General features: G+C 36.5%; 1 protein-coding gene across 5 annotated transcripts; it reads right to left on the bottom strand.

Moving 5' to 3' along the window:
* Positions 1-265: 265 nt before the first annotated feature.
* Positions 266-27,346, bottom strand: aspg (asparaginase homolog). Of its 5 annotated transcripts, XM_079833235.1 has the most exons (18): positions 27,055-27,315; positions 22,610-22,739; positions 22,127-22,162; positions 18,019-18,130; positions 17,616-17,741; positions 15,734-15,817; positions 15,232-15,358; positions 13,906-14,018; positions 13,527-13,712; positions 13,339-13,452; positions 11,121-11,240; positions 9,042-9,137; positions 8,657-8,820; positions 4,605-4,691; positions 4,078-4,177; positions 3,847-3,912; positions 872-895; positions 266-503 (listed from the first exon to the last, which is right to left on the bottom strand). In XM_079833235.1, the coding sequence occupies exons 1-18, from the start codon at positions 27,308-27,310 to the stop codon at positions 465-467; spliced, it is 1,980 nt and encodes a 659-aa protein (XP_079689361.1). In that variant the 5' UTR covers positions 27,311-27,315; the 3' UTR covers positions 266-464. The 5 variants fall into 5 exon arrangements, with proteins under 5 accessions (XP_079689361.1, XP_079689362.1, XP_079689364.1 ...); XM_079833236.1 differs by lacking the exons at positions 872-895; positions 22,127-22,162 and having other exon boundaries at positions 27,055-27,346; XM_079833234.1 differs by lacking the exons at positions 266-503; positions 22,127-22,162 and having other exon boundaries at positions 646-895.
* Between the last annotated feature and the right edge of the window lie 335 nt (positions 27,347-27,681).

Genomic DNA, 27,681 nt, shown 5'->3' with positions numbered 1-27,681 from the left:
GCACTCTGAGCTTTTCAGAAGGAGGGGCTTTGTATAAATGAGTGTGTTTCAGACAGACTAGGAATAGAGGAGTTGCAATAATGTACAATATGTGAAAAATGTGTTTTTTGTACATTAAAGTATGTTAAACTATTCTATTATACCCAATAATCAAAATAATGAACTTTTAAAGTAGCTCATATGACCCCTTTAACCCTATGACTGGCGACGTATCCTGGGGGATACAAACATTAAAATCAAAAATAAAAGTCATGTTTTTTTTTAAAAATCATGCAATTTTATAATTTGTGTCCTAAGATGACGGAAAATACCAATAAATTAATTTTTTGATTTCGCTTTATGGTCGTGCCTTCTTTAGGGTTAAGAGTTTAACTGTCCAAGTAAGGACAATCTACAGTACATCTGCTAAAAATAAGAAACTGGATGGATGAGGGCAGGAGGTGACAGCTAGCAGGACGGCCTCCTCAAGATCTTGGACAAGCAGTGAACTCAAACTCGCCATTCTAGAGAACAGACAGAAAGAGAATAAATGTAAGCATTACATGAGTTCTGCACTTCAACTGTTATAAGTTAAGCAATGTTCAATATGCATACACACAATTTGTATTATTATTATTATATGGAATGATCTGGATGCACATTTTAATGCATCTAACCAGTTTTTTAGGAACATTTTTAAGAAAACTATGTTTGGTCTATGAATCAATCTGAAATTTCAATACATCATGACGGCAACTAATTCACAATTTATGAACATATAAAATGGTCAAACCAAATATTGTCCAATCACAGCACAGCACAAAGTACGACTGCACCTGAACAGATAAACATCAAGTGTGCTGGATAATATACAGCTCAACACACAATTTACCTCCTCATCCTCCTCAAATACTGGCTGCAAGAAAAAGACAAGGGATTTTTTTGTTAACTTAAAGCTGTTGATTTTTGGCAACTTCAAAATCACACACCAATCAATCATGCCGCAAGACTGCACATTTCATGAGAACATTCCCTTACGTGTCTAGCACAAAGGTGGATGTTTCACTAACAAGACAGGACCATTCACTCATTGTGTATCTGAAGGAAGTGTCAAGATTCCAGTCAAGCCATGAATTACTGTATGGCTGAACCTGTATTGTTTTACCATGGGAGATCAACTCACAGCCCTACCAATGAGACATACACTTTCGCATCACTCTGAAGCATGCACAAAAATATATACACTGGGTTTTAACATACAGATTTGGGTAACCCCTTATTTTAAGGTGACGTAGTTATGTTACTACATGTACTTACTATAGTAATAACAGTAAATTATGCATAATTACAAGTAACTAACTCTAACCCTAAACCAAACCTTAACCATAACTCTATTGTAGTACATATGGTTAATTAATACTCAGTATTTATTGGAGTAAGTACAATGTAACCACATGACCTTAAATTAAAGTGTAACCTAGATTTTTATCACATGAAATTATGAAAAATGTGTTTTCATTTTACTCTAATGAGTAAAATGTCTTAAACTGCGTTTACCTCATTACCCTCATCTGTCTGATGCTGGAAAGTGAAGAGCATCAGTAAAAAGATTAATTGTATAAAAATAAAGCTATTAGTAGTTCTAATGTATACGACTTAAATGTTTTATGTAAAGAATACCTGCTAATATTTAACTTCACCTCTTCAATCTGTGGAAAGGTATGTACTGTATATACTATATATTTCAGTAGACAATTGCAGTTCTTTTGGGAAGTTGACAACTTATTTTAGTAATGTACATGCTTTATTAATACATTTATATTTCAAAAAGCGCATTTCTTCATACGCATGCAACTTTTAATGAAATACATGCACTTCTGAAAATGCATGTCATGCCACAGAATCATTTAAAATTAAACAAGGCAAAAACTTGGTTAAAAAGTACAATTATATAAACTTCAAATTTAGGTTTCATTATGGTTTTGAAAAAATTTAGAAAGTTTTAATTTAATGTCTAAAACATGGTATGTGGTGTAACTATTAAGTGAAAGGTAATAACATATCTTTATCACTGTGAGTGTATACATCTACAGTGAGGAAAATAAGTATTTGAACACCCTGCTATTTTGCAAGTTCTCCCACTTAGAAATCATGGAGGGGTCTGGGTCTGGTTTAGGGTCTGAAATTGTCATCGTAGGTGCATGTCCACTGTGAGAGACATAATCTAAAAAAAATTTTTAACTATTTATTTGTATGATACAGCTGCAAATAAGTATTTGAACACCTGTCTATCAGCAAGAATTCTGCCCGTCAAAGACCTGTTAGTCTGCCTTTAAAATGTCCACCCCATACAATCAGTAAGAATCCAACTACTAACATGGCCAAGACCAAAGAGCTGTCCAAAGACACTAGAGACAAAATTGTACACCTCCACAAGGCTGGAAAGGGCTACGGGGAAATTGCCAAGCAGCTTGGTGAAAAAAGGTCCACTGTTGGAGCAATCATTAGAAAATGGAAGAAGCTAAACATGACTGTCAATCTCCCTCGGACTGGGGCTCCATGCAAGATCTCACCTCGTGGGGTCTCAATGATCCTAAGAAAGGTGAGAAATCAGCCCAGAACTACACGGGAGGAGCTGGTCAATGACCTGAAAAGAGCTGGGACCACCGTTTCCAAGGTTACTGTTGGTAATACACTAAGACGTCATGGTTTGAAATCATGCATGGCACGGAAGGTTCCCCTGCTTAAACCAGCACATGTCCAGACCCGTCTTAAGTTTGCCAATGACCATTTGGATGATGCAGAGGAGTCATGGGAGAAAGTCATGTGGTCAGATGAGACCAAAATATAACTTTTTGGTCATAATTCCACTAAACGTGTTTGGAGGAAGAAGAATGATGAGTACCATCCCAAGAACACCATCCCTAATGTGAAGCATGGGGGTGGTAGCATCATGCTTTAAGGGTGTTTTTCTGCACATGGGACAGGGCGACTGCACTGTATTAAGGAGAGGATGACCGGGGCCATGTATTGCGAGATTTTGGGGAACAACCTCCTTCCCTCAGTTAGAGCATTGAAGATGGGTCGAGGCTGGGTCTTTCAACATGACAATGACCCGAAGCACACAGCCAGGATAACCAAGGAGTGGCTCTGTAAGAAGCATATCAAGGTTCTGGCGTGGCCTAGCCAGTCTCCAGACCTAAACCCAATAGAGAATCTTTGGAGGGAGCTCAAACTCCATGTTTCTCAGCGACAGGCCAGAAACCTGACTGATCTAGAGAAGATCTGTGTGGAGGAGTGGGCCAAAATCCCTCCTGCAGTGTGTGCAAACCTGGTGAAAAACTACAGGAAACATTTGACCTCTGTAATTGCAAACAAAGGCTACTGTACCAAATATTAACATTGATTTTCTCAGGTGTTCAAATACTTATTTGCAGCTGTATCATACAAATAAATAGTAAAGAAAATCATACATAGTGATTTCTGGATGGTTTTTTTAGATTATGTCTCTCACAGTGGACATGCACCTATGATGACAATTTCAGACCCCTCCATGATTTCTAAGTGGGAGAACTTGCAAAATAGCAGGGTGTTCAAATACTTATTTTCCTCACTGTATATCATTATTTAAAGTTTTTTAAATGTTTTCTTTAAAAAGGTTATGTATTTTTATGTAATGTAAAGGTTAAATTATTTTATGTAATATGTAAAAAATATTAATTTAAAAGTGTTGTGAAGTCTTTGAGGAATTGCACCACATTACATTTTACACGAAATGTTGCGCTTTTACGTAATTTACTATTTTTTTTATATATAAATGGATATGGAAAAAACAGTGACATGTCAGTGACTGTTTTTGTTCCCTACCTGAGTTTGGTACTGAGCCGCCTGTTTTAAAAACTCAACAGCCTCCTCACATCCAGTGGCTCTTGCCTAAATGTGAGAGAAGCCCATTAATAAAAGTGTCCAATCCTGATCCTAGAGGGCCACTGTCCTGCAAACTTTGGCTCCAAACCCGGTCAAACACACCTGAACCAGCTAATCAAGGGCTAACCCCCCCTCCCCCCCCACCCCAGATCTCATCATTATTTAACTCACCACTTCAATGGGCGTCTGTCCATCATAACTGGGCATGGTCAAATCAACCCCAGCTAATTGCCAAATCTCCAATCCTTCCAAGTCGCCACCCGCCGCAAGACTGTAAAACACACATTAGAATCTCTAAATGGGCAATCAACAACCTTAACACAGGAAGTTCTTAAACTGAAGACTTAACTATCCCATGAGGCCACGGGAAAGTATTTGTGAATGGCAGTGAAGCGACGAAACTGACACAGTAGGTGCACGATCTTGTACATTAATAAAAAAAAAACCCAGATATGCTCATATTTGTGACCGCACATCTACTGAACTTTATATTGTGCCATTTAAAAATCCACCCGAAGCTTAACTAGACTACTTAACAGAAGAATTGTAATGAAATAAATCAGAAATAAAAAAACTACTACTAATAATAATAAAACTGACCCTTGTATCATATCATTTTTTATCATTGCTGTGTCCACAAGTTCATAAAAGCAATAAGAGAAGGATGGGTTGAGAAGAAATGTGTGTGTAAGTGAGACCTGCACAACTCTGTCCCAGCGTCAACCATTTCATCCCAGGAAAAATGAGCTCCAGTCTTCCTCAGCAACTTCACAACATCCTTATTCCTACAGACATAGAAAAATGACATATAAAGTCACGTGTTTAAGTGACTTCACCATACAAGTCACCTTTTGTGTTTTATGGAAGAAAGGTCATATTAGCTGTGTCCCAATTCAGATTACAGGGCTGTAACCACCATAGACACTGAGGGGGACAAGTACCCCCGAATTATTAGAAATGGCCAAATTCCAAATGCTCTGCTGTACTCCATTACGCACCGCTCTTTGTTGTTAGGATGACAAAAAGTTTTAAATGTAAAAATTTTTGTCTGGTCTGCCTCAGCGGTCTAACAGCGCTCATCACTGTCAGAATGAGTGAGGTGTCCAATCAAATCAAAGTAGGCGTGGCCAACGCAGGGAAAGAGTGAGTCGTAAGATGTGAGTAGCTAAACATTTAATATATGACAACTGTTTTACAATAAAACTACTCTGTCTGTACCGTTATGAAATTGTACAGTTTTTAATTGAAAAGATGACATTTACATGATTCGTGTAAATCATAACTGAATTTGATGTGACAAGACACGTTTTGCATTTTTATAGGGATGCACCGGTTGACCGGCCAAAAATCGGAATTTCGGTTCCGATTTTGGCCGGTCAACCGGTTTTCTTTATATTTTTCTGCCGATTTTTCCGGAAGTGCGCCCGCGTGCACATACGCCTATATTGCAATCATTCGCGAACATGTCACTTGTGTGTTACAAACGGAAACTGGAGAACTGAGGGAAGAGACGAGATACATTAATCACCCTGCAAACTCTCACTTCACCCTGCTGCCATCTGGTAAGCGCTTCCGTAGCCTGATGGCAAAGACTGAAAGACTCAGGAGGAGTTTCTTCCCCCAGGCCATCAGACTCCTGAACTCAGTCACGTGACTCACTTCACCCCCGCACACACATAAACATCCAGTCTTTTAACATTAACATCCACATACTGCAATTGCACTGCACTTTACGTCCCTATTGTTACTGCGTAACAACCTGTAATAAACCTTGCACATTATACTTCTTTATATATACATATTATATATTTTATGTTAACCACTTATTTTTAAGTCTACAGTTTATCTCACTTATCATATCCACATATTTTTTTATATTTTTATTTTTATCTTATTTCCTATTTTTATCTTTTACTTGATTTATTTATAATTCTACTTATGTTAATACTTTTTATTCTAATTTTATTCTATTTCTATTTAATTTCTTGTAACTGTTATTTGCACTGTCCATGGAGCGGACCTGTTTACATTTCACTGCCAGTTGTATATTGTGTATATAACTGTGTATGTGACAAATAAAACTCTTGAATCTTGAATCTTGAATCTTGAAATACGCTGAAGGAATTAAGAGCCGCTTTCCTGCGCGAGCGCAGATAGTGAGCGTTTGTTCAGCTCAGCTTCTCACGTGTTGGATCGGATGAGAACGAAACAGACTGATAACTTGTGAAAAAGCCTAAATACTTCTTTTTGTAGCCTAAAGAAGAACATGCATGCACTTTTGAAATTAAATACTATCATTTCTGTAGCCTATAGGATGATCATTTTATTTTACCTTAAAAAGTTTTTGGATTTGGTTAAATTTAAGACGGCACAAGTCATGTTTAAAGCAAGAAATAATTTACTTCCAGAGAATATACAAAAAATGTTTATGGAGAGGCAGGGTGGGTATAATTTGAGAGATGAATTAAACTTTAAAAAGCTCAATATAAGAACTACTCTGAAAAGTATGTGCATCACTATATGTGGGGTGAGGTTGTGGAATAAGTTGGAACAGGTGTTAAAATACTGTACAAACTTTAAACAGTTTAAAAAGCTGTATAAAATCAAGTTAATAAAAGGTTATGAGGTGGAACAAGAATAATGAGGGTGGGTTAAAAGATTGAGTATAAGATATTTTTTCTTATTTTTTTATTTAATGTATTGGTGCAATGGTTGTTGTGCAATAAGTATATGATGTATGTGGTGAGAATACAATTTTGATGAAATTTTGTATGGTTATATAAGGGGTGGGAAAATAACAAGCTTTTGCTTCATCCCGCTCCTTTTCGAACACATGAAATTTTATTTTGATATTGCGTCTATTTGGTAACACAAATGTATGTTTTACTTTGTTTTTATTATATATATATATTTTTGTTGTTGTTCGAAATAAAAAGAAAAAGAAAGAAAGAAAAGAAAATGATATTGACTTAATTTGATTTAAAAAGCACCTGCTGTAGGATCTTAGTTTTTTTCATTGCACTAAACATTATTTGATTTAACATTTTGGAACAATTATATAATTTTTTTTATATATTTTTACTTTATATTATAATTATATACGTTTTATTTAATTTCACTGGTAAAGACTTTTTTTCTTTAAACTGAATTTAAAAACAAATGCTCATTTAAGTAACATCTTTGTTTGGATTGCAGAATATGCAGTTGTCGACTTTAATTTCACCTTTCAGCCTTTTAATTTCCAATTCAATTTCCCGTTAATTTCAGATTGCGGACTTATTTTCATTAGCCAAAAGCCAATTTAGCCTGTTAAATACCAAATAAACATCTTATTCATGTATACTTTAATTCTTTTATTGGGTAATTCTTTTTTTTTTTTAATCGGAAATCGGAATCGGCCAGTTTTCTTGAAAAAAAAATCGGAATTGGCCATGTAAAATCATGATCGGTGCATCACTACATTTTTACATATTAGGCATTCGAGTGAATGTGTGTATATATTTTTTTTACCATTTTTTTTTACAATAAACCAATAAGACCAATACCCTATATCTGTTTTAATTTAATTTAGCCTATACAAATATGTATAAATAGACTTATTTTTCACTCAATAATAATAATATGCATGGTAATTAAACTTGAATATTTATTTCATAACATTTTTAAAACCACAACAGAAATACATGCATTAATTACAAAGCATAAACAGCGGGACCTGTTTTAATGGAGCGTTAGACAATCGAAAGTGGCTCTTATGCCTAATTCTTTTCAGAAGAGTGATAACATTCTTTGTACATAACTTTTTTTCAACACGACTTGTTTTAAAAAATCGCATGAATAAAGAATAAATAAACTGGATAACCATTGCTCTTTTAATGCACCGTCAACTGCTAATTTCAAAGCAAACACTGCGCAACACGTCCTTGCATCCCATAATCAAATTCAGTCAGCTAATAAAGCTTGATCATTTAATGCAATATACCATTTAATAAGAAGCATCATTCGTCTAAATAGAAAACATTGACCTGTTCTGTATTGGCAATCTGAAAGACTATAGGAAAAATGTTTGATAGATGCTAGTAACCTACTTGGATAGGCTTAAACGGAATCCATAAACTAGCCTAAATCAGTCTATTTGAGCTTAAAGTCCGTACTGCTTATTTAAACGTACGAAAAGAATGTCCTCCAATACCTGCACATTCATTGTAGACCTCAGCGGGGAAAGAAATGTACTTGAGCCATGTAAATGCGCGCTCTGCACTGACTTGCGTTACTGGTAGATTCATAGATGATGGTGCGCATTTCACTCACGCTTGATCCGTCAACGTCACATGCTGTAGCTACTCTATTCATGATTGGTCACTGCCAAATTAAAATATTAAAAGAACGATAAAATAACGTTATTAACCGGTTAATGGCCATTTCAAATTAACGTTTCTGTTCAGAACGATTCAAATTGATTTTGATTTCGTTTTCGTTTTTGTTCCTCTTAAAATTACGTTCGTTTCCGGTTTTCGTTTTCGTTCCTTGAACCGGTTCAGAGCCCTGGTTTTAACCCTGCGGACATCAAAGGCGTGGCATTTGAAGTTTGCATCCTTGAATCGTAGGATGCAGCCTCTGAATTGGGACACAGCTATTGTCTTGGAATGAGAGTGAGTAAATGCTATGCTAACTATGAATGGCAAATTGCATTGAATTACAGAGCAATTTTCGACCCAAAAAAGTATTTGGACACTGAAATCAGTACTACCTGAAGCGAACAGCATTGCGAAGTGGTGTATCGCCAAAACGATCTCTGGCATAGACTGTGGCCCCTTTACTCAGCAGATACTCCACCACTTTCAGATGCCCCTCACATGCAGCGATGTGGAGAGGAGTGCGGCCATCATAGTCTGCCATGCTCAAATCAGAGCCCTGTATAGAAAGATATGAATCATAACCCGTATCTTGATTTGCCAGCACAGCTGACTTGTTTGCATGTTCCTGGACCATTTTTAATAGAATTAAAAAAAATTAAATACAAAAATGTTGAAGGCATACACTACCGCAAAGTGTAAAAAGTTAATTTGATTCCACTTTTTACAGGTAGTGTTTGCCCTTCTAAATGGGTGTCCGAACAGGTACCAATATCTTACCATTTCCCTTATGGCCTCTAAAGCTTCAATGTCTCCGATCTTAGCAGCAACGCAGACCAGAGTGGGAGTTAGTGCATCTCGTACAGCTTCAAGCTCCTGTGGACATCAGTAATATTACAGTTGATCACAACAGTTCATCACAGCCTCTTCCGCCTCTTCATATGGTTGTACCATTTGTAATCATCATAGCTGGTTAGTGAAATCATTTTCCAAGTAGGGGTGTAAACTATATATGGGCTTTTGCACCAGGTAGTTATAGGAACCAGGGTGATCCGCCGAGGACTACATTTTCCCCTAGTGCTATTTTCTTGATTGCATTCGCACCGCCAGCAGGAACTCTTTAGTGACGCAAGCCGACGTCAGCAATGTCATTCAAACGCTGCGTTCAATAACAGGAGGATGGAGGATGCAGTGATTATAGCTGTGTTTTTGTTGTGTGTAGTGGGTTTTGTGATAAGACGTATAAGTTATGCGGTTGAAGAAGCAAAAAGGAGGGCTAATAACGAAAACTATGACAAAATACAGTGCTACATATCATCGAGGTGGAAAACAGAACACAACACCGCAGACAAAGGTGACAGGTATCAGTGATGCCAGTAACGCGTTACTCTAATCTGACTACTTTCTTTCAGTAACGAGTAATCTAACGCGTTACTATTTCCAAACCAGTAATCAGATAAAAGTAACTTATCCAAGTCACTGTGAGTTACTATTTTTGTCATTTTCCTTAATAAAAAATATATATTTTTGCTTTCTTCTTGCGTCTTGGGGAGAGTATTTATGTTAAGTGAAGTCAAGAAAGACTGTCTTTATTTATTTTATTAAAACATTTTTTCAGGAAATATTTTTTAATTTCAACTTAAAATGTCAGGAGATACATTTTTGAACGTTGATGTTAAAAATGCACTTCCAATAAAGTGAATGTTGGCAAAAATGGTTGTCATTTTTATGTTGAGCCGGCAGGGGTGTTGTCAGCAACTGCTGAATGTAACTAATAAAGTAACTTGTAATCTAACTTAGTTACTTTTAAAATCAAGTAATCTGTAAAGTAACTCAGTTACTTTTTGAAGGAGTAATCAGTAATCCGATTACTTTTTCAAAGTAACTGTGGCAACACTGACAGGTATATACCGTTAACATTAGCTTTCTGTATGTTAGGGAATAAGAGTAAGTATATGTAATCCAAGAAGTAAGTATATGTAAACTGTGTTTACACAGCTTTTTAAAAATGGTGGGTGCTGGTATTTCATATGTGGTCAGCCAATCAACGTATACTTACGCATCACTGGTAGCTCCTCCTGCTGGGCTAAATGCGCTTGGTGCATATGTGCATAGCCTACATATGATGGTATTTTGACCAGCTGAGAACTCATGAAGAGCTTATAAACTGTGTAAAGGAGTCCCTCCGTTACACACACAAACAAAGATCTGCTGCGAGGAGACGTGGTTCTGATGCCTATGCCAAACTGTGACGGCAACATCACAACTTTGATGAGAAAAAACAGGTATGCTTAGGCATTCTGTCCTTTTTAGGGTCACATCTTCCTCTTTTTGGTTTGTTTACATGTCTTTGTTCCGTGTTGCGTTCATATTTCACCAGAGATCATTCGGAAGCGGTCCGATCTTTTCAGCGGTCTCGATCCGCTTGTTTGGTGCGCACCAGGGTTCAGATGGCAGCGTTCAGACTTTTTCAAATGAACCACACTAACAGAGAAATCGCACCAGGGTTCGTCTTAATTGAACTATGCTAAGTGTGAACACACCCTTAGTCCCCCCCCAAAAGGCGTTCCTATAACTAAAATCGCTCCCAGTTCCTGCGGTGCGAAGACGCAAAAAAGCCGGTACTTCTGCCAAAAGTTATAACTATGAAAACTTTCCTCCGGTGCAAAAGCTCCTTATGTACACTTTGTACGAAACACAGCAGTTTTGTAATAAAAAGACTGAATAATCAGTTATCAGCAAAATCCCTATAAAAATTGAAAAAAAAAAAATTTTTTTGTGTGTGTCAATAATCGCACACACACTTTCGTTTAAAGAGCAAAACAATGCTAGAAAGAGAGAAAGTGCATGTTACATTACCTCTTTACAGCTAATGCTGAGGGACTTGGCGATGACCTGAATAAAGCGGCTGTCGCTGAGAGAAAGCTTTGCCCCGCCCAGGTCAGCTATCATCTCACCACGCAGATTGCGACTCAGCATCTTATGAACAAATAACATGTTTCATTAATACCTTAAGTGATTTAAAACAAGTAATAATTATTATTAACAATAAAACTACTTTACTGCTTATTATCATTTAAAAAAAACTCAAATTCAAATAAAATTCATGTGGTACAACTAAATAAATAAATAAATGACTTCATCAAGGTCAATAGGTCTCTTAAAATATCAACAACAAAAAATTATGCAATATACCTATACAAAGCAAGTTGGTTCAGGTTGTAAAAATCATGTCAAAGTCATGTAGTGTGACTGCCCCATTAATTCATGCAATTAACAAAAAAATTATACTATTTACTTAATGGTTACACCACATTACATTTCTTAAAGCTACACTGTGTGATATTTTCCCCCATCTAGTGGTGAAAAGGTATATGGCCATCCAGTGAATATTAGTTTCTGTTCCTCTCAATTCCGATTTCGTTTTAACTCCTACGGTGGCCGATTTAGTCCAAGATTAACATGGCTTCCAGTTTGACCTCGTCCACATTCGACACGGTGCCATCGAGTGTTAAAACGCGAAAGGCGAAGCTTGAATTTACGGGTATGTCCCTCTTTGGCTAATGTACATTCAAGATGGAGGGGTAACATGGCGACCCGCATTCGAACCCCTCACCCGTATGTATTTTCAATGGCATATTATAAACTTACGAGAATACTTTATTACTTGAAAGAAGTAAATATACTAGTGGTGTCAACAATAGTCGATTCGGCGATGCAGCGCAATGCGGGGCATGCACGATTCAGCATCGATGCGGCAAAGTGCCATAATCGATTATGTCACCGTTTATTTTCTGGCCTTGAGTTGGACAATAAAGTTGTGAAGTTTCAATTACTTCCGGGGTCATAACAACAACAACAATCAAGATGGCTGAGGCGGAGGGAGATGACTGCAATAGACGGGTAATTAAAAACGCCCCCAAAGCTTGGAAAGTGGACATCTGGGCACATTTCGTATTCCGGCTTCACACCGCACGCGTTGGCAGGGCAGAAGCGGTGCTTACGGAGAGCGGGAGCCGCGCACCTCCGTTGTGGATTCACACTGGCAGCGTTTGTCTCGTGCAGCTGAACCGCGGCTCGTATATTGCAAATACAGACGAATATTGTCCATTATGTCACATTTTCCGGTCTTCTCCTCCGAACCCCGTCTGTGTCGTGCTTTGATTTATGATGGGCAGCATATATCTGCTGCAAATGCTACCGTGTTCCCCTTTGTCTCATACACACATGCATATAACTTGTTGTATATCAGTAGTTCACATGATAAATGTAACATTAAAGTGAATATATGCTTCTAGTTTTAATCATTTAAACAGGCTTTTGAAGTTTGGGTAAAAACTTCTGGCAGTGTTGTGTTTATTTTATTTTTTTACTGCTGGAAAAAGTTGGCTGTTATTATTGCTTTATTTAATTTCAAATGGTTCTAAAGCAGAGAGAAGAGAAACATTTTTCATTCAAAGCACTGAAAGCAGTGATTTATGTTTTCTTTTTCAGGTTTGAAAATGCCATATCCAATACCCTGTACCATAAAATTTTATTTTATTTAATGACATTTATGTCAAAGATACAGGAGAGTGATAATACACACATAGCAGCCAATAAAATCTGTTGTTCAATTTCTGACTGCTTGTATTGCCTCATGACTGATTTGCCTTGTTGTGTGCAGTAGAATTTTGATGCATTGCAATGCATCGTAGAATCGAATTGAATCGAATCGTTACCTGGTGAATCGTAATCGAATCGAATTGTGAGGGCAGTGCCAATGCACACCCCTAAAATATACATTAATGAGCACATATATTTTTGAAAGAACTAAGTGTTTTTAGCTAAGAATAAATTAAAAAAGTTACAAAGTGTCGTTTTAACTTTTCTTGAAAATGGTAATAAAGTTTATATTTAATAAAATGTAAGGGGGGGGGGGGGTTAAATAATACACTACCATTCAAAAGTTTAGGGTTTTTTCAATTTTTCTTGCTCTCACCAAGGCTGCATTTAAATGCATCAAAAAATAAATTAAAACAGTAGCATTGTATAGTAGCATTTAAATGTGGTTTAAATGTATTTATTTTTTCCATACCTTCTTCTTCTCTTCTGTACTGAGGTGTTGTTTTGCCAGCACATAGGAGAGTTTTGAAAGAGCAGCTTCTGGGGTCATATCACACCCAGCAACCAAACCGGCATCACTCAGAGCCTGAGAGGGAATATTAAAATGACACACTCCTGGAATACACACACATAAGGCCTTTCTTAAGCAAACTCCCATACCTGGCCCGTGGCGTATGAAGCGGTGACAGAGCCCCGGAGGCACTGGGTGCAGTTGATCATGAGGAGTCCTCTCTCGGTCGCTTTACGGATCTCATCCAGAAGGTCAGCACGGTTGTCAGGGGCATTACCGCTGCCATAGGTCTCCAACACGATCCCATCCATAGGAGGCTGCAAGAAGGCCCTGACCTAATGGGAGAATGGATCTCATTTAAAACATCTGAAACTTCCAAAAGTTTGGCCAAAAGTTTAACTTCTGTCATTATTTACTAAAAATTGTAAAAAAAAAAAAAAAAAAAGAATGAACATGTTCATACACTGAATTAAGAAATTTGGCAAATATTTGTGGCAAATAAAAGCAGACATTACCACACGGCCTTACTGTATCAGCAGTGATTCCTGGGAAGAGTCGCAGGAGACCCACATTACGGTTCATTTGTGTGTTGACAGTGAATTTGGTGGTTGTATTGGCTCGCCACACAGTGTCCCAGTTAACTAAAGTGTAAGAAATACATCATAATACTCAAAATAACACGGCTGAATAAAATAAATAACACTTCAGCATCACTAATAAGGGAGTTGACATTAAATTTCAAGCAGTGTCCGAAAAGGTGTATACATCTAAAATTAAACTTTTTTTCTTAATGTGTATTGTTATTACATGTGCAGTTTTTTATGAAGTAATATTAATTAAGTCTACACAAGACTAATATTTGTACTTTGTAATTCATTCTTCTCACCACAGGATTATTAGTGAACAGAAAATGATTAAAAATAGTAAAAAATAATAATAATAAAAAAAAACTTTTCAATATTTAAAATAAAATATAAAAAAAACTTGCCAAGGCAAAATTTCTCATTTTCACTTAACCGTGATGTACTAAAGACTAAAATGTAAATAAAAATGATTAAAAACTACAAAGATTTTTTTTTAAAGCAAAAACTAGAGAAAAGAAATTCCTCTATACATTCATATAAATGTAATGAATTAATTATTGTCAACAATGGTGAATTTTTGATTTTTTTTGCCAAATATGGATAACATCTACTCAACATCTGTCCACATGTTTGTGATTGCTTCTAAAAAGAGTTACGTTTGCTCACTTGGTCGAACAATGTTGGTCCAAACCATGCAATTAGGCTTAAACCCCCCCCACCCAAAAAAACACCATAAAGTATCATAATAGTAGCCTATATGACTTATGATCTGTTCCAAATCTTCTGAATTCATATAACAGCTTTATGCAAGAAACATTAAGTGATAAACAGAAATCACATGGACCACTTTTATAATCCTTCAATAATGTTATTGCATCCTTATATGGAGCTTAAAGGGATAGTTCACCCAAAAATAGGTGTAGTAATTTTCTTTCTACTGAACACAAAAGATGATATTTTAAAGAATGTCGGTAACCAAACAGTTGATGGACCCCATTGACTTTCATAGTATGGGATAAAAAAAAAAATACTATGGAAGTCAATATGACCAATCATTTGTTTGGTAACCGACATTCTTTAAAATATCTTCTAGATATCAGAAGAAAGAAAATTATAGGGGTGAGGGTGAACAATTTTTATTGTTTTTATATTTTATTGTAAGCTAAAGCTTCAAAATTTGTATTTTATTGGGCGAACAGTCCCTTTAAAAGCCTCAGTCCAAAATCATTGTAATTGACCCATATGGGACTAAGACTGTGTATAAAATTACTTTTGATGTCGACTTCAGCATTGGCTAATGGCGGCAGGTTTGGTGAAGTAAATGCGTTAAAGCTTCCAGCGTCCACTTTGGTGACACGATTGCCCCTGTACAGCTTATGATGAAAATACAGGCAAACCTGTGAAGAAAGTTTAAATTGAGTAAAGGACAAGAAAAAAAGCCCTTTGTTTCTGTTTTAGAATGATTTCTTATAACAACTATTATAAAATTATTACAGTATTTTTTGTTATTATTATTACAATACATTTATAATAAAGTATCTTTATTATAATTGTGTATCATTGGCATGGCAGAAACAAAATGTACTGCAAAACATATAATCATCTCAAAGGACACTTAAAACCACATTTAATCATATATTATTTCCTGTATTTTATTAAAAACCATCTTCCATATTCCTAACATCCTCCAAAACATGTCTTAAAATCATCACATATATTGGACGGTATCTTTTACATACTGAATTCTACACTCACAGAGAATAAAAACTCACCTCAGGGATGACAAACTGTCCTGCTATCAACAGCGCCCCCAAGAGGTTGTCCCTCCCATCATTCCTCATCTCATAGATGGGCACCTGCAACATACAAGATAGGTTGTGAAGCTAATATTGAAGTTAACATGGTGCTTCTTTGATGGCCACTAGTTAAATATTTGTGTACAAATATTGGTTGAAACTTGCGGTAATGACAAGGGGTGTGACATTTCCGAAATACACTCAAAGGGGTTGACCAATCACAACACACTGGTCCAGCTGACCAATCAGAGCACATTGCGTGTATCAGAAGGATGGGCTTCATAGAGACCAGAACTAAACAGAGCGTTTCTGACGGACTGGGAAGAGAGGAGCTGCATCAATGTAAAATATATGAAAAAGAATGTGTTTTATAACCCAAAAAAAACAAAACCAGGATTTGAAAAAAAGCACTTCTGAATAGAAGTGAAATTTGTATTTAGGCATAAACTATCAGGATGTTTGGTTGGCTGAAAATGGTTGACATCTGAGCCATAAAAACTGCAATGCACAAGCAGTTGTACAAGTAGTCTAAGGCTGTTTTCAGAACAGTAGATAGTTTGCTTTGTAACAAATTAAAATCCCATTTCGCAAACAATGTCGCATTTTCTTCTCGGTTTGGTTCGCTTTCACGAGGCAATTTAAAACATACCAAAATGTGTTTATGCTAGTCACATGAGAGTAAAACTGTCCTATTATTGGTCAGAATATCCTCTGCATCATCCATCAAGATGGATTGATAAGTTCGCTCAACAAGCTATCTAGCATTATCTTTAACTGTAGCTGTCGGGACCAAGCGTTCCACACGAGTCCTAAAAAGTGAAGCCAAAGCGTCTCGATCGCCCTCAGGTGGCTGGTAACAGTATAGGTCATAAACCCCGCCCTCTCCATGTAATAGGATATAGACAAACTTAACAATCAAATTACACTTCAAATAAATTTTTTCCAAAGATGGTTTCTGACATTTTAGGCAGTTTTTAATCATGCTGATGTTAGTTCAAGTGTTCGTTATTTGAATAAGTCTGTTTTTAGTTAGTTATTTGATGCTATAAAAACAGGGGGTTTGACGTTATGATTGACAGCTGAGTTCGTCAGCTTCTCGGAGCGAAGTCACTGAGGCACCAATGGACATGTTTGGGAACTTCTGGAGGAGATTGGCACTTTAACTTTCATTTCTACTTTCCATAACTGTTGATTTCACAAAAAGTTGTTGATTAGGCGGGAGTGTGGGCGGGACCTTGATATCGCAGCTCCGCTTCGCACTCACTACTGAGCACTGAGCACTGAAAGTGCGTTGTCCATCTTTTTTTACAGTCTATGGTCGAGACACATGCAAACACTTGTATAGAATGTAGCCTTCATTCCTGCTGTAACTGATAAATTATATATATTTAATTATAGAATGCAGTTAGATCGGGAATCAAAACTTCGTCAGGACAGCATTCTTACAATCCATGGAGAAAAGCATACACTTTTACACTTCAAAACTTAAGATGAAGAGGCGCTCGTTGGTTTTCAAATACAATAATGAATATGCTCACTCACTGAATCTGCTTATATATATATTTACACATATCCCATAATGAATTATAAAACCGCTTGGTTCTGTTGGGTCGGATTCGTTCAGGCGATCAGGCGATCTCGTTCAGGCGATCTCGGAGCGATTGTTTTGGCGCGGATTCAAGTGCGATTGTCATGTTCATATATCCCTAAACACACTGAACAAAGGGAGAAAACGCACCAGGTTCTGAATACAAATGTGCCAAAAAAGCGCGGTGTGAAAACGCCCTAAATCTGTTCTTCCAAATGCTCGATTTGTGCAACACAAAGGTGAGTAAACGATCCATTTAAAACATGTTACCTGTGAGCCAGTGAGGATGACAGGCTTCCCCAGATTCTCACACATGAAGGATAAGGCAGAAGCGGTGTAAGCCATGGTGTCTGTGCCGTGCAGGACGACAAAACCATCGTACTGCTCGTAGTGTTTCTGTGAACAGGAGAGAAAACGTTGAAAATCTCAATACTCTGAACTAAAAAAAAATGCTGACCAGGTCACTGAACTGCCTTCATGAAATTACAAATTTACAAAAAGTTCCTTCAGTTCTGATCAGTTCTGTTTACAAATCAGTATATACAGTAATGTCTAACTAAAATAGCAAAATGTTTAAAACTAAAATGTTTAAAAATAGCAAGGAAAGCACTGCAAGCAAGCAAAAAGCACTGCAACTCAAAGCCAAACATAAAGATGGTTAAAAAGGAAGCACCTCAATGTCTTTTCCAATACTGGCCCAGTCATCTGTGGTCATATTACAGGAGTCGAGGAGGGGAGAGTACTCTAAAACTGTATATACAATCCTCTTATTCTGTTTGGACAGTCTGGGGTGGAAAAGGAGAGAAAATGTTAAAATAAAAATAAAAATACAGCACAATATTTAAGTTTATTGTAAAAAAAAAAAAAAAAAAAAAAAGCAGCCAACCATTGACAACAAGCTCTAAAATTAAAGCAAATTTTCTTATTTAAACCAGCTAAGACAATTAGGCAAACATGGGTTAGTTCAACAAAAAAAAAAAAATTACTTAAAGGAGTCAGGGGCTATTTCAGGGGCGTCTCCTATAGGTAAAACAAATCATTTTTGTGCGTCAATGGATGAGTAAATGTTGTGAAGCAGCAGACTTCAGACTTGCTCAATGCTCTGGGCGGCTCGTGGTGTTATTATAATGAAGAGGGGAGAGCTGGGGGATTTTCCCCATTTAAGAACAGAGAGTGAGCAGTAAGGCTGGTCCGAATACCATTTTTTGAGCTTCGAAGCTTCATTAGAAATCAACATTTAATATTCGAAGCTTCGGAGGAAGGAGTTGAACATATTCTTCTCTCTAATAAAGGCAGGAATCTTGAGATTCTCAACGGCGCGCCTCATGCGGGCAGGGCTTATATGCTCCGAGAACAGACACTGTAGTGATACAAAACGGTCTGTTACGTCCCAGTTTTGATATATTATAGTAGTAAAAATAATTTGCAGTTAGAGAACAGATTAACTACAATTAAAAACTGAACGCGCAGCGGGAGCCGAACGAGAGTCAGATTTCATTCATCACGAGAGTGAGGAGCTGCTGAATGACAAGATGATCGCGGAAGATTTGGTTTCAAAGCGAAATGTAAAAGCGCCCATTTAAGGGAGTTTGTTTTGTTGTTGTGTTTTTCATTAAGAATAATAGGCTAATAAACCCACAATTGAAGCATCCCCTCCCCGAATTGGTAAACCGAAAGTAAACTGCGCACGGCTGCATTTGTTCACAGCCGCTCAGTGCACAAGCACTGCAATGTGACGGTGAGGGAACATTTTCTCACCGTCACATCCCTAACGGGTAAAAAGGCTAATACATTTTGATTCTATTACTCTATTTTCCACAATGTCAAACCAATGCAGCTTAGCCCAAAATGCAAGCTCAGGCATGCGCTTCTTCCATTTAAGCTCATGCAGTTGTGCGCTCTAGACAGAGAATACTCCGTTGCAGGGAACGCCAAGAAGAAGCAAATATATATATTAAGTATAACAAGGTTGGGTTCCTATTCAACTGTCCATCCTATTAAAAACTGCTAGGCTATAAAATAATTGTAAAAAAAAAAAAAAAAAAAATTGTATTTCGCCAGATGTAAACATATGCAGGCGCGAATAAGAACCGTGTCGAGGGGGATGCCAGGTGTGCGCGTAAAAAAACAAACAAACAAAAAAAAAACGAATATTCAAATACCAAATTTGAACATCGAAAACCAACCCATCGAACGAATATTCGAATATTCTAGTCCAGCCCTAGTGAGCAGATTAACATTGCCTGTCTTAATTAAAAACAGACGGCAGATCTAATAGATTTACCAAAAACCCAACACATCAACACACATGACATGTACTAAAGACATGAAGGAGGGTGCAGCCCAGGCCTTGTTTAGCAGTGTACGAGTCAAAAAGTGCCCCTATTATGCTATTTTAAAGGTTCCACGTATTTTGGAGGTCTCCTACAAAAGGTTTACATGCTTTCAAGGTCAAACAACAGTTTAATTTTCTCATAATATACATTGCAGCACCACTTCTTTTCTCAGTGTCTTAAAGGCTCAATCGCACTTCCTATTTCCGTGAAGCAGTGCACCGCTACTTCCGATCCCATTGCGACACAATCAAAATTAATGTCTGAATTTTCCCGCAGGTGTTGCTGCAGAGATCCGGTGCTCTAATACTAAATAATGACATCTTTACCTCATATTTGACCATTTCCTGACACTAAAAGCATGGGTGAGACTGATATGGCGGGATGAAGGTCCTTCTTTTAAAATAATACGCGGGAGTATGTTTGTGTGTTGTAGGCCTATGCATTTCCAAACTGAAGATTTTTACGTCTCATATCGTCAGCCTGCTGAAATGTTCCCATCCAAATGTGCATTCTGAATAATAAATACATTTCTAACCTGCCGCAGTCCAGTGATCGTCTTCTCATTAACAGTGTTTCTCTTACTAATCATATTTCGTACCTGTTGTTACATTTTTAAATGAATTTGACTGATTAACACCCTTAAAGAAAGTTAACCATGGTTTTATTATAGTTACAATGTAGTAGCCATGATTTTTTTCTTCATGGATTGACTACCATTTGTATTAGTTTTACTACAAATACCATGGTTAAACTACAATAACCATGTTTTTTATTTTATTAATTTTATTTTTTTATGTAATAAAACCATGGTTAATTATTTTCATGACAGCAGTATTAAATAGATGAATGAATGCGCGGTAACTGCCTTAAAGAAAGTTAACGATGTTAAACATTTATTTAATCTTATTAACAGCGTGACTGAATTTTGGCATAAATGTGTGAATTACATATAGGCTACAGTGAAATGATTGTCAATGAAAAATGACAGAATAATGACTAAAATATTTAATACAGATAAATATGTTCAGATCTTATTCACCAGGTCTCACACACACTTCAACGCAGTCACTATTTAGACGAGCACTGACACCGTGTGGTGAAATAATCACGTATGTTTACGACCCTCTGCTTATGTTGGATTAAAAAACTACAAGTTCCTTTATGGTTGGAAAATCCTGTACACAGTAATGATCAGTTTCTCTCTTCTCCGGTCTCTGAAAATGTCCGGATTTTTAAATCATCCTCCAGATGCTTATTTTAAGTGTCGTTTGTTCAGCTAGGTGTTAACAGCACATTGAAAACATTCATAACCGGAAGAATCAACGCACCGCTTCGACGCGGTATTCAATTCCTCTGTGATAAAGGCATATCAAGTCTTTCTAAACGCCTGCTTTCCGAAAGCCTACTCTGCTCTGATTGGTCAGACGGCCCAGTCTGTTGTGATTGGTCTACCACTTACAGCGTGTGTCAAAAAAAAAGTGTCTATTACCATATCTGAAGTTCAGCTCTGGATCTTCCTCAGCACTTGAATACACAGTGATATGAACAGTAACGATGGCGGCGGTTTTACAGTGTTTGAGGGTCAAAGTGGACGTTGTTCGCAGGCAGCCAATGAATATCATAGGCTGACATTATGCAAATGTCTTTCAAACCTACATGGCTTGTAGCAATTCTTTCTTTTAGGAGACAATATGTAAATTTTTCATAAACTCTGATCTTTAACTTTGCAGACCTTTTACATTCACAAACAGCTATATTACACGCTGCATGAAAGATAATATTCAAAAAAGCAGGGCACTTTAGGATTGGCAAATACGTGTAAAAAAATGTTTATATCTAATTATTAGTTACAATTCTTTTAAAGCTAAAAGTTTTGCGTTGGTTCATCGCTGGCATGCTCAACACAACCATGACCTATAGTCCATACAACAAATAAATCATGCAGCTTTAATGAATAAAATACAGAACTAAGGCACCAAAGATAAAATTGTCTTGCTTGCTCCTTTCTATTATCAAAACAGAATTTGACATATTTAACCCATCACCATTTAAAATATAAGCTGGTATATGTGCAACATTTCAAATACAATTTGCTTATATAATGTAAAGTTTTAGAAATAAAGTTATAAAACCTGTGGAACAACATTTATTGTAAAGGGAAGCATTGTTTCTGATTCTCAGATATAAAAACTATGCTATATTAAAATAGTTTAGACCAAAAATTATTATATTACAAGCAGGACAGTTCAACCTACCAATCATCTGCTATTCTCATAGCTTGACAAGTTATTGTACAGCCAGCCATAACCATTGTGCTAAGACTAACCAGCAAATACATTGCACAAATCAAGCAAACTTGTTCCTATATAGTTCAGCAGACTGTGCGATGTGCAATTACATATACATCCCACATGGGCAAACATTATGCTACCAGTACTACAGGACCCATGAAACAGAGGATCAGCTGAATGATTGGACTTCCTGTCAAAATATAACACACATTTTTACTGTCTGTAATATTCTCAGATGGGTAAAAATTAAATAAACAGCATGCTCCATGGGCTACAAGGCAATTTAAATAATTTATTTATTTATTTATTTATTTATTTATATATATATATATATATATATATATATATATATATATATATATATATATATATATATATATATATATATATATATATATATATATATTATATTATATATATATTGGAAGATTTATATTATAAAAGAGTGCATAGTCTTTAAAAATATAAAAAGTAAATAATGATTAATTTTAGGAAGAACTATAATGAAAGTAAAACCAACAATTCAAAGCTCTATTTTGCATACAAATAGATGAATGCAGCTAGTGTCTGGATCTATAAATAGGACAACACCTCCAAACTTGATGGCATATGTGTGTGCATTTGAGTGGGAACTTACGGCAGCACCAGCGTGTTCTCCTGAGGCTTGTAGTAGTCATACAGTCTCGTATGTTGTGCATATTGCTCGTCATGCAGAATAGGGAGTTTACGTAGAGTTTCAACAAGAGCATAAGGTTCTGGAGACAGAACTGCACATATAGAAGAAAAGCCTGTAAAAAGTTATGAACAAATGCACCAAATCCATATACACATACCGTACAAACTTACGGATTTTTGCACCCCTCAGGTTCTTTTGACCAGAATTCAGCATCAGCAATAAAGCCAAAAAACCCATCTTGAATATTTGATATTGCGGATACTATGCTAATATTGTATCATTTTGCACATTTTTATATTTTGAACAACATTCCCATTTACAGGGTACAATAAAAATATTAAACAAATCTAGTATTAGCCTACTAATTTCATATTATTTATGCTGGAAGTTCAATAAAAAAAAACTATGTGTAGACCTGTCACAATTAATATTATATATATATATATATCCCAAATCAGAAAAAGTTGGGACAGTATGGAAAACGCAAAAAAAAAAAAAAAAAAAGTGATTTCTAAATTTACTTTGACTTGTATTTCATTGCAGACAATATGAACAAAAAATATGTCATGTTTTGTCTAGTCAACTTCATGTCATTTGTAAATATGCATCCTTTCCTGTCATTCAGACCTGCAACACATTTTAAAAAAAGTTGGGACAGTAAAGCATTTACCACTTTGTAATGTTGCCATTCCTTTTCACAACACTTAAAAGACATTTAGGGACTGAAGACACCAAGTGATGAAGTGTTTCAAGTGTAATTTTGTCCCATTCTTCCTGCAAACAAGTCTTAAGGTGGGCAACAGTACAGGGTCTTCGTTGTCGCATTTTGCGCTTCAAAATGCGCCACACATTCTCTATTGGAGACAGGTCGGGACTGCAGGCAGGCCAGTCAAGTACCCGTACCCTCTTCCTCCGCAGCCAGGACTTTGTAATGTGTGCAGAATGTGGTTTTGCATTGTCTTGTTGAAATATGCATGGACGTCCCTGGAAAAGATGTCTTCTTGAAGGCAGCATATTATGCTCCAAAATCTCTATGTACTTTTCAGCATTAATTGTGCCTTCACAGAAGCGCAAGTTACCTTTGCCAAGGGCACTGACACAACCCCATACCATGACAGACCCTGGCTTTTGGACTTGTTGCTGGTAACAGTCTGGATGATCCTTTTCTTCTTTGGTCCGGAGCACACGCCGTCCATTCCTCCCAAAAAATACCTGAACCACTGATTCATCTGACCATAGTACACGTTTCCACTGTGTGATGGTCCATCCCAGATGCCTCCGAGCCCAGAGAAGTCGACGGTGCTTCTGGACACTGTTAACATTGGGCTTCCTTTTGGCACAGTACAGTTTAACTGGCATTTGTGGATGTAACTACGTATTGTGGTACTTGAAAAAGGTTTGCCAAAGTAGTCCTGAGCCCATGTGGTGATATCGCTTATAGATGAATGACGATTCTTGATGCAGTGCCGCCTGAGGGATCGGATCAGCTTAGGCTTGCGCCCTTGTCCTTTACGCACTGAAATTCCTCCAGATTCCTTGAATCTTTTAATTATGTTATGCACTGTTGAATGTGAAATATCCAAATCTCTTCCTATCTTTCTTTGAGGAACATTGTTTTTAAACATTTCAATCATTTTCTCACGTATTTGTTGGCAAACTGGCGATCCTCGGCCCATCTTTGCTCCTAAAGGATTAGACCTTTCTTGGATGCTGCTTTCATACCAAACCATAATTACAATCACCTGTTGACATCACCTGTTTCAAATCACATCATTATTTAACCATTTTACCTCATTACTAGCCCTAAATTGTTCCTGTCCCAACTTTTTTTGAAATGTGTTGCAGGTCTGAATGACAGGAAAGGATGCATATTTACAAATGACAAGAAGTTGACCAGACAAAACATGAAATATTTTGTGTTCATATTGTCTGCAATGAAATACAAGTCAAAGTAAATTTAGAAATAACTTTTTTTTTTTTTTTTTTGCGTTTTCCATACTGTCCCAACTTTTTCTGATTTGGGGTTGTGTGTGTGTATATATATATATATATATATATATATATATATATATAAATAAATTATATAAACTGTATAATATATATAAAATGTACACAAAGTACATAAAGATGATGAAATGCAGCACCGAAGCATTAAAAATCGCATAAAAAATATATTTTTATGTCGAGAGAGGTGAAAGCAAAATTACATCATGCAGACCCGTAATGGCAGGTCACAGTACACACACACACACACACACACACACACACACACACACACACACACACACACACACACACACACACACACACACACACACACACACACACACACACACACACACACACACACACACACACACACACACACACACACACACACACACACACACACACACACACACACTGTCTAAAACACAGGACTTGCAAACAGAACCTCAGTCCACATGAAGGTTGATTTTTGTGGCAGAATAAAAGATACAATCAAGTTTGGGTTGGAAAAGTTCAGTGTTTGTTGTATTTCTGTTATGTAGTACACTCTCTGTCCTTGAACTCTGATATATTTAATAGAGCTGAATGTTTTCGTGTTTGACCTTGCAAGTTCTTTAAAAGATGCTATCATTTATCAGTGTTTGTTTTACCGTAGATAAGATTCTTTTTAAAGATAAAGATCCACATTTTAAGTCAATTCAAGCAGTATTGTGGAGGAAATGGTACTAAAACCCAGTGTCAGAAAAGACGAACAACTGTTTACAGAAAGCAAAAATTTGAACACTCCATTTAAAGAATTTGCTAATCAAGTCATAAAACAAGATCAGCAACCTCGTCAACCACTCTTAAAGCACTCTTCCCATTCCCATTTATTACTTCATATTATCAAGTCACCATGTATGCATTATTCAGACTTTCAGTGGTGTAATTCATTCCTACTTTTAATAAACATCCTGCTTCTATTTTACATACACTGAAAATCCAGCAATTTTGGCTTATTTAAATAAAAACTTAAAACAAAAATGTTACCATTGGCTGGACAAGTCATTGAAATTCATGAAATTATATTAAATGATAGTTTTAAAATCATTAGTCTGACCTGACGATTGCAAATTTATGGCATAATATGTATTTACGCCGCTAGAGGTCGCATATTCAAAACAAAGGCGTAGATTTATGACGCCTTTATTTTGCGGTATCATGGGAGTTGTTGTCGATTGCTAATGAGAGTGAAGTGCGATACACGGCTCGAGAGCAGTGGAGCTTTTATTATGCCACGGCGCTTCCCGCTTCTTCCGGTCATGTGTATGTGGGGTAACGCAGAGCTGTTTTATCATATCAGATACATTTGAGTGTGTTGAAAGTTAGGTTATAATGCTACTCTGTGCGTTCACTTGGTGGCTAATATAAGACACTTGTTGCACACTGCTGTAAGCTAGATCGATATTAGGCATGGTAAAAACATGGTACTCACGGTAAATCAAGAAAACGAGATTTAAACAATAAGACCAACAATGATTTGTTTTCTGTCGATGAATGCATCCAAACAGTTGCTCACCTGTCTTATAAAACACATAATATATTAAAGCGTCGTTGGGGTTTCCATGGTTTCTAAAAAATGAAACTGTAAATCAAGGGTAAAGTATGATGTCATTGATAGGCGACGCAGGGACATGGTCCATGTCCTGGTTAAAACTGCTTATTTCTCTGGATTTAAACATTCTTGGAAACATTTGGGACAATGTAAGTACACAAGCCAAAAAAATATATAACACTGTTTTTTTATATTTTATTTAATCCAAATATATTACATATTGTGCCTTTAAAAATTAAGTTACAAATCATCCACTAAATTAATGTATTGGTTAATGACAATTCCTGTGTTTTAGCACTCAATGTGAAGTGTCTAATTGTACTTTTTTTTTGTTTTCACTTGAAAATAAGCAAATAATCTAAAACAGCCCAGCATTAGTGCATAACAAAGTGCCATTTATTGTAAGATATTTAATATTTTCAAAAACAATTATTCTGAAAATAAATAATTAACACATTTTAATAATTTACACTTTACGATAATGTTGGTACAAGTAAGTTATGTCAAGGCATACATGCTCAAAGAGTTATATCTAGACAGGCAGAGCATCATTATTTACAGATGCCACTTGGTTTGATATTTATCACATACGTATATAACAGTCTAGGTTCATCCTACAGATAATTATTACTTTCCATATTAAGACCCATGCATTAATATTTACACCCACCATTTAAACTGCCCCCTTTTTTTATACGAGATCAGCAAAAACAAATAATAAACGTGTCAAGATTTATAATACTGCCTAGTGCGCAATATTATTCGTATATCATATGTGAACTCTCACGAAGGCAGGTGTATGAGAGCTGCTGATGGGGTTTACCGTTATTTTGATACGTCATTCCAATGGTTCCGCCGGTGTTTATGACCAGGACCCTCGCCTCGACATCTGGGCTGTTATCTGGAGACTCCGCGCTGCTCGAGAACCTCCTGCGACTCTGACCCGCGGCGCTCCGGCTGAGAGATTTCTGCGACTGGAACACATCAGGCTGACTTAAACTGCTACGAGAAAGAGCTCGACCCAGCGAGGTCATGCTTGTTGAGGACGAAACCGAGGTAGTGTGTTTCCACTCCGCCATATCGGACTCACTTTATGGCTAGGCTACCCAAAAACCAAACGACCCTGTTTCTTAAAGCGACAGCGCATCGATTTTGAACACTGATAAAGGTACGCATGCTGATGCACAAATGATCACATCGTTATCAGAACAATTCATTCTAATGAAAATAACAATAATAATATTAATAATGACAGTAAATAATAAGACTTGATATCTCAAATGTCATTTTTGTTAAGTTCAGAATTACCACGTGTATTAAAGGCACAATATGTACGATTTTTGGATTAAAATATCCAAAAACCACTAGAACAGTGTTATAAATTTTGTTGATTTGTATACTTACATTATCCCAAATGTTATGTTTCCAAGAATGTTTAAGACAGGAATGT

This window comes from Gobio gobio (genome assembly GCF_949357685.1).
Source record: "Gobio gobio genome assembly, chromosome: 13".
Lineage (NCBI taxonomy): Eukaryota > Metazoa > Chordata > Actinopteri > Cypriniformes > Gobionidae > Gobio > Gobio gobio.
This window is presented reverse-complemented; position numbering and strand designations above follow the sequence as displayed.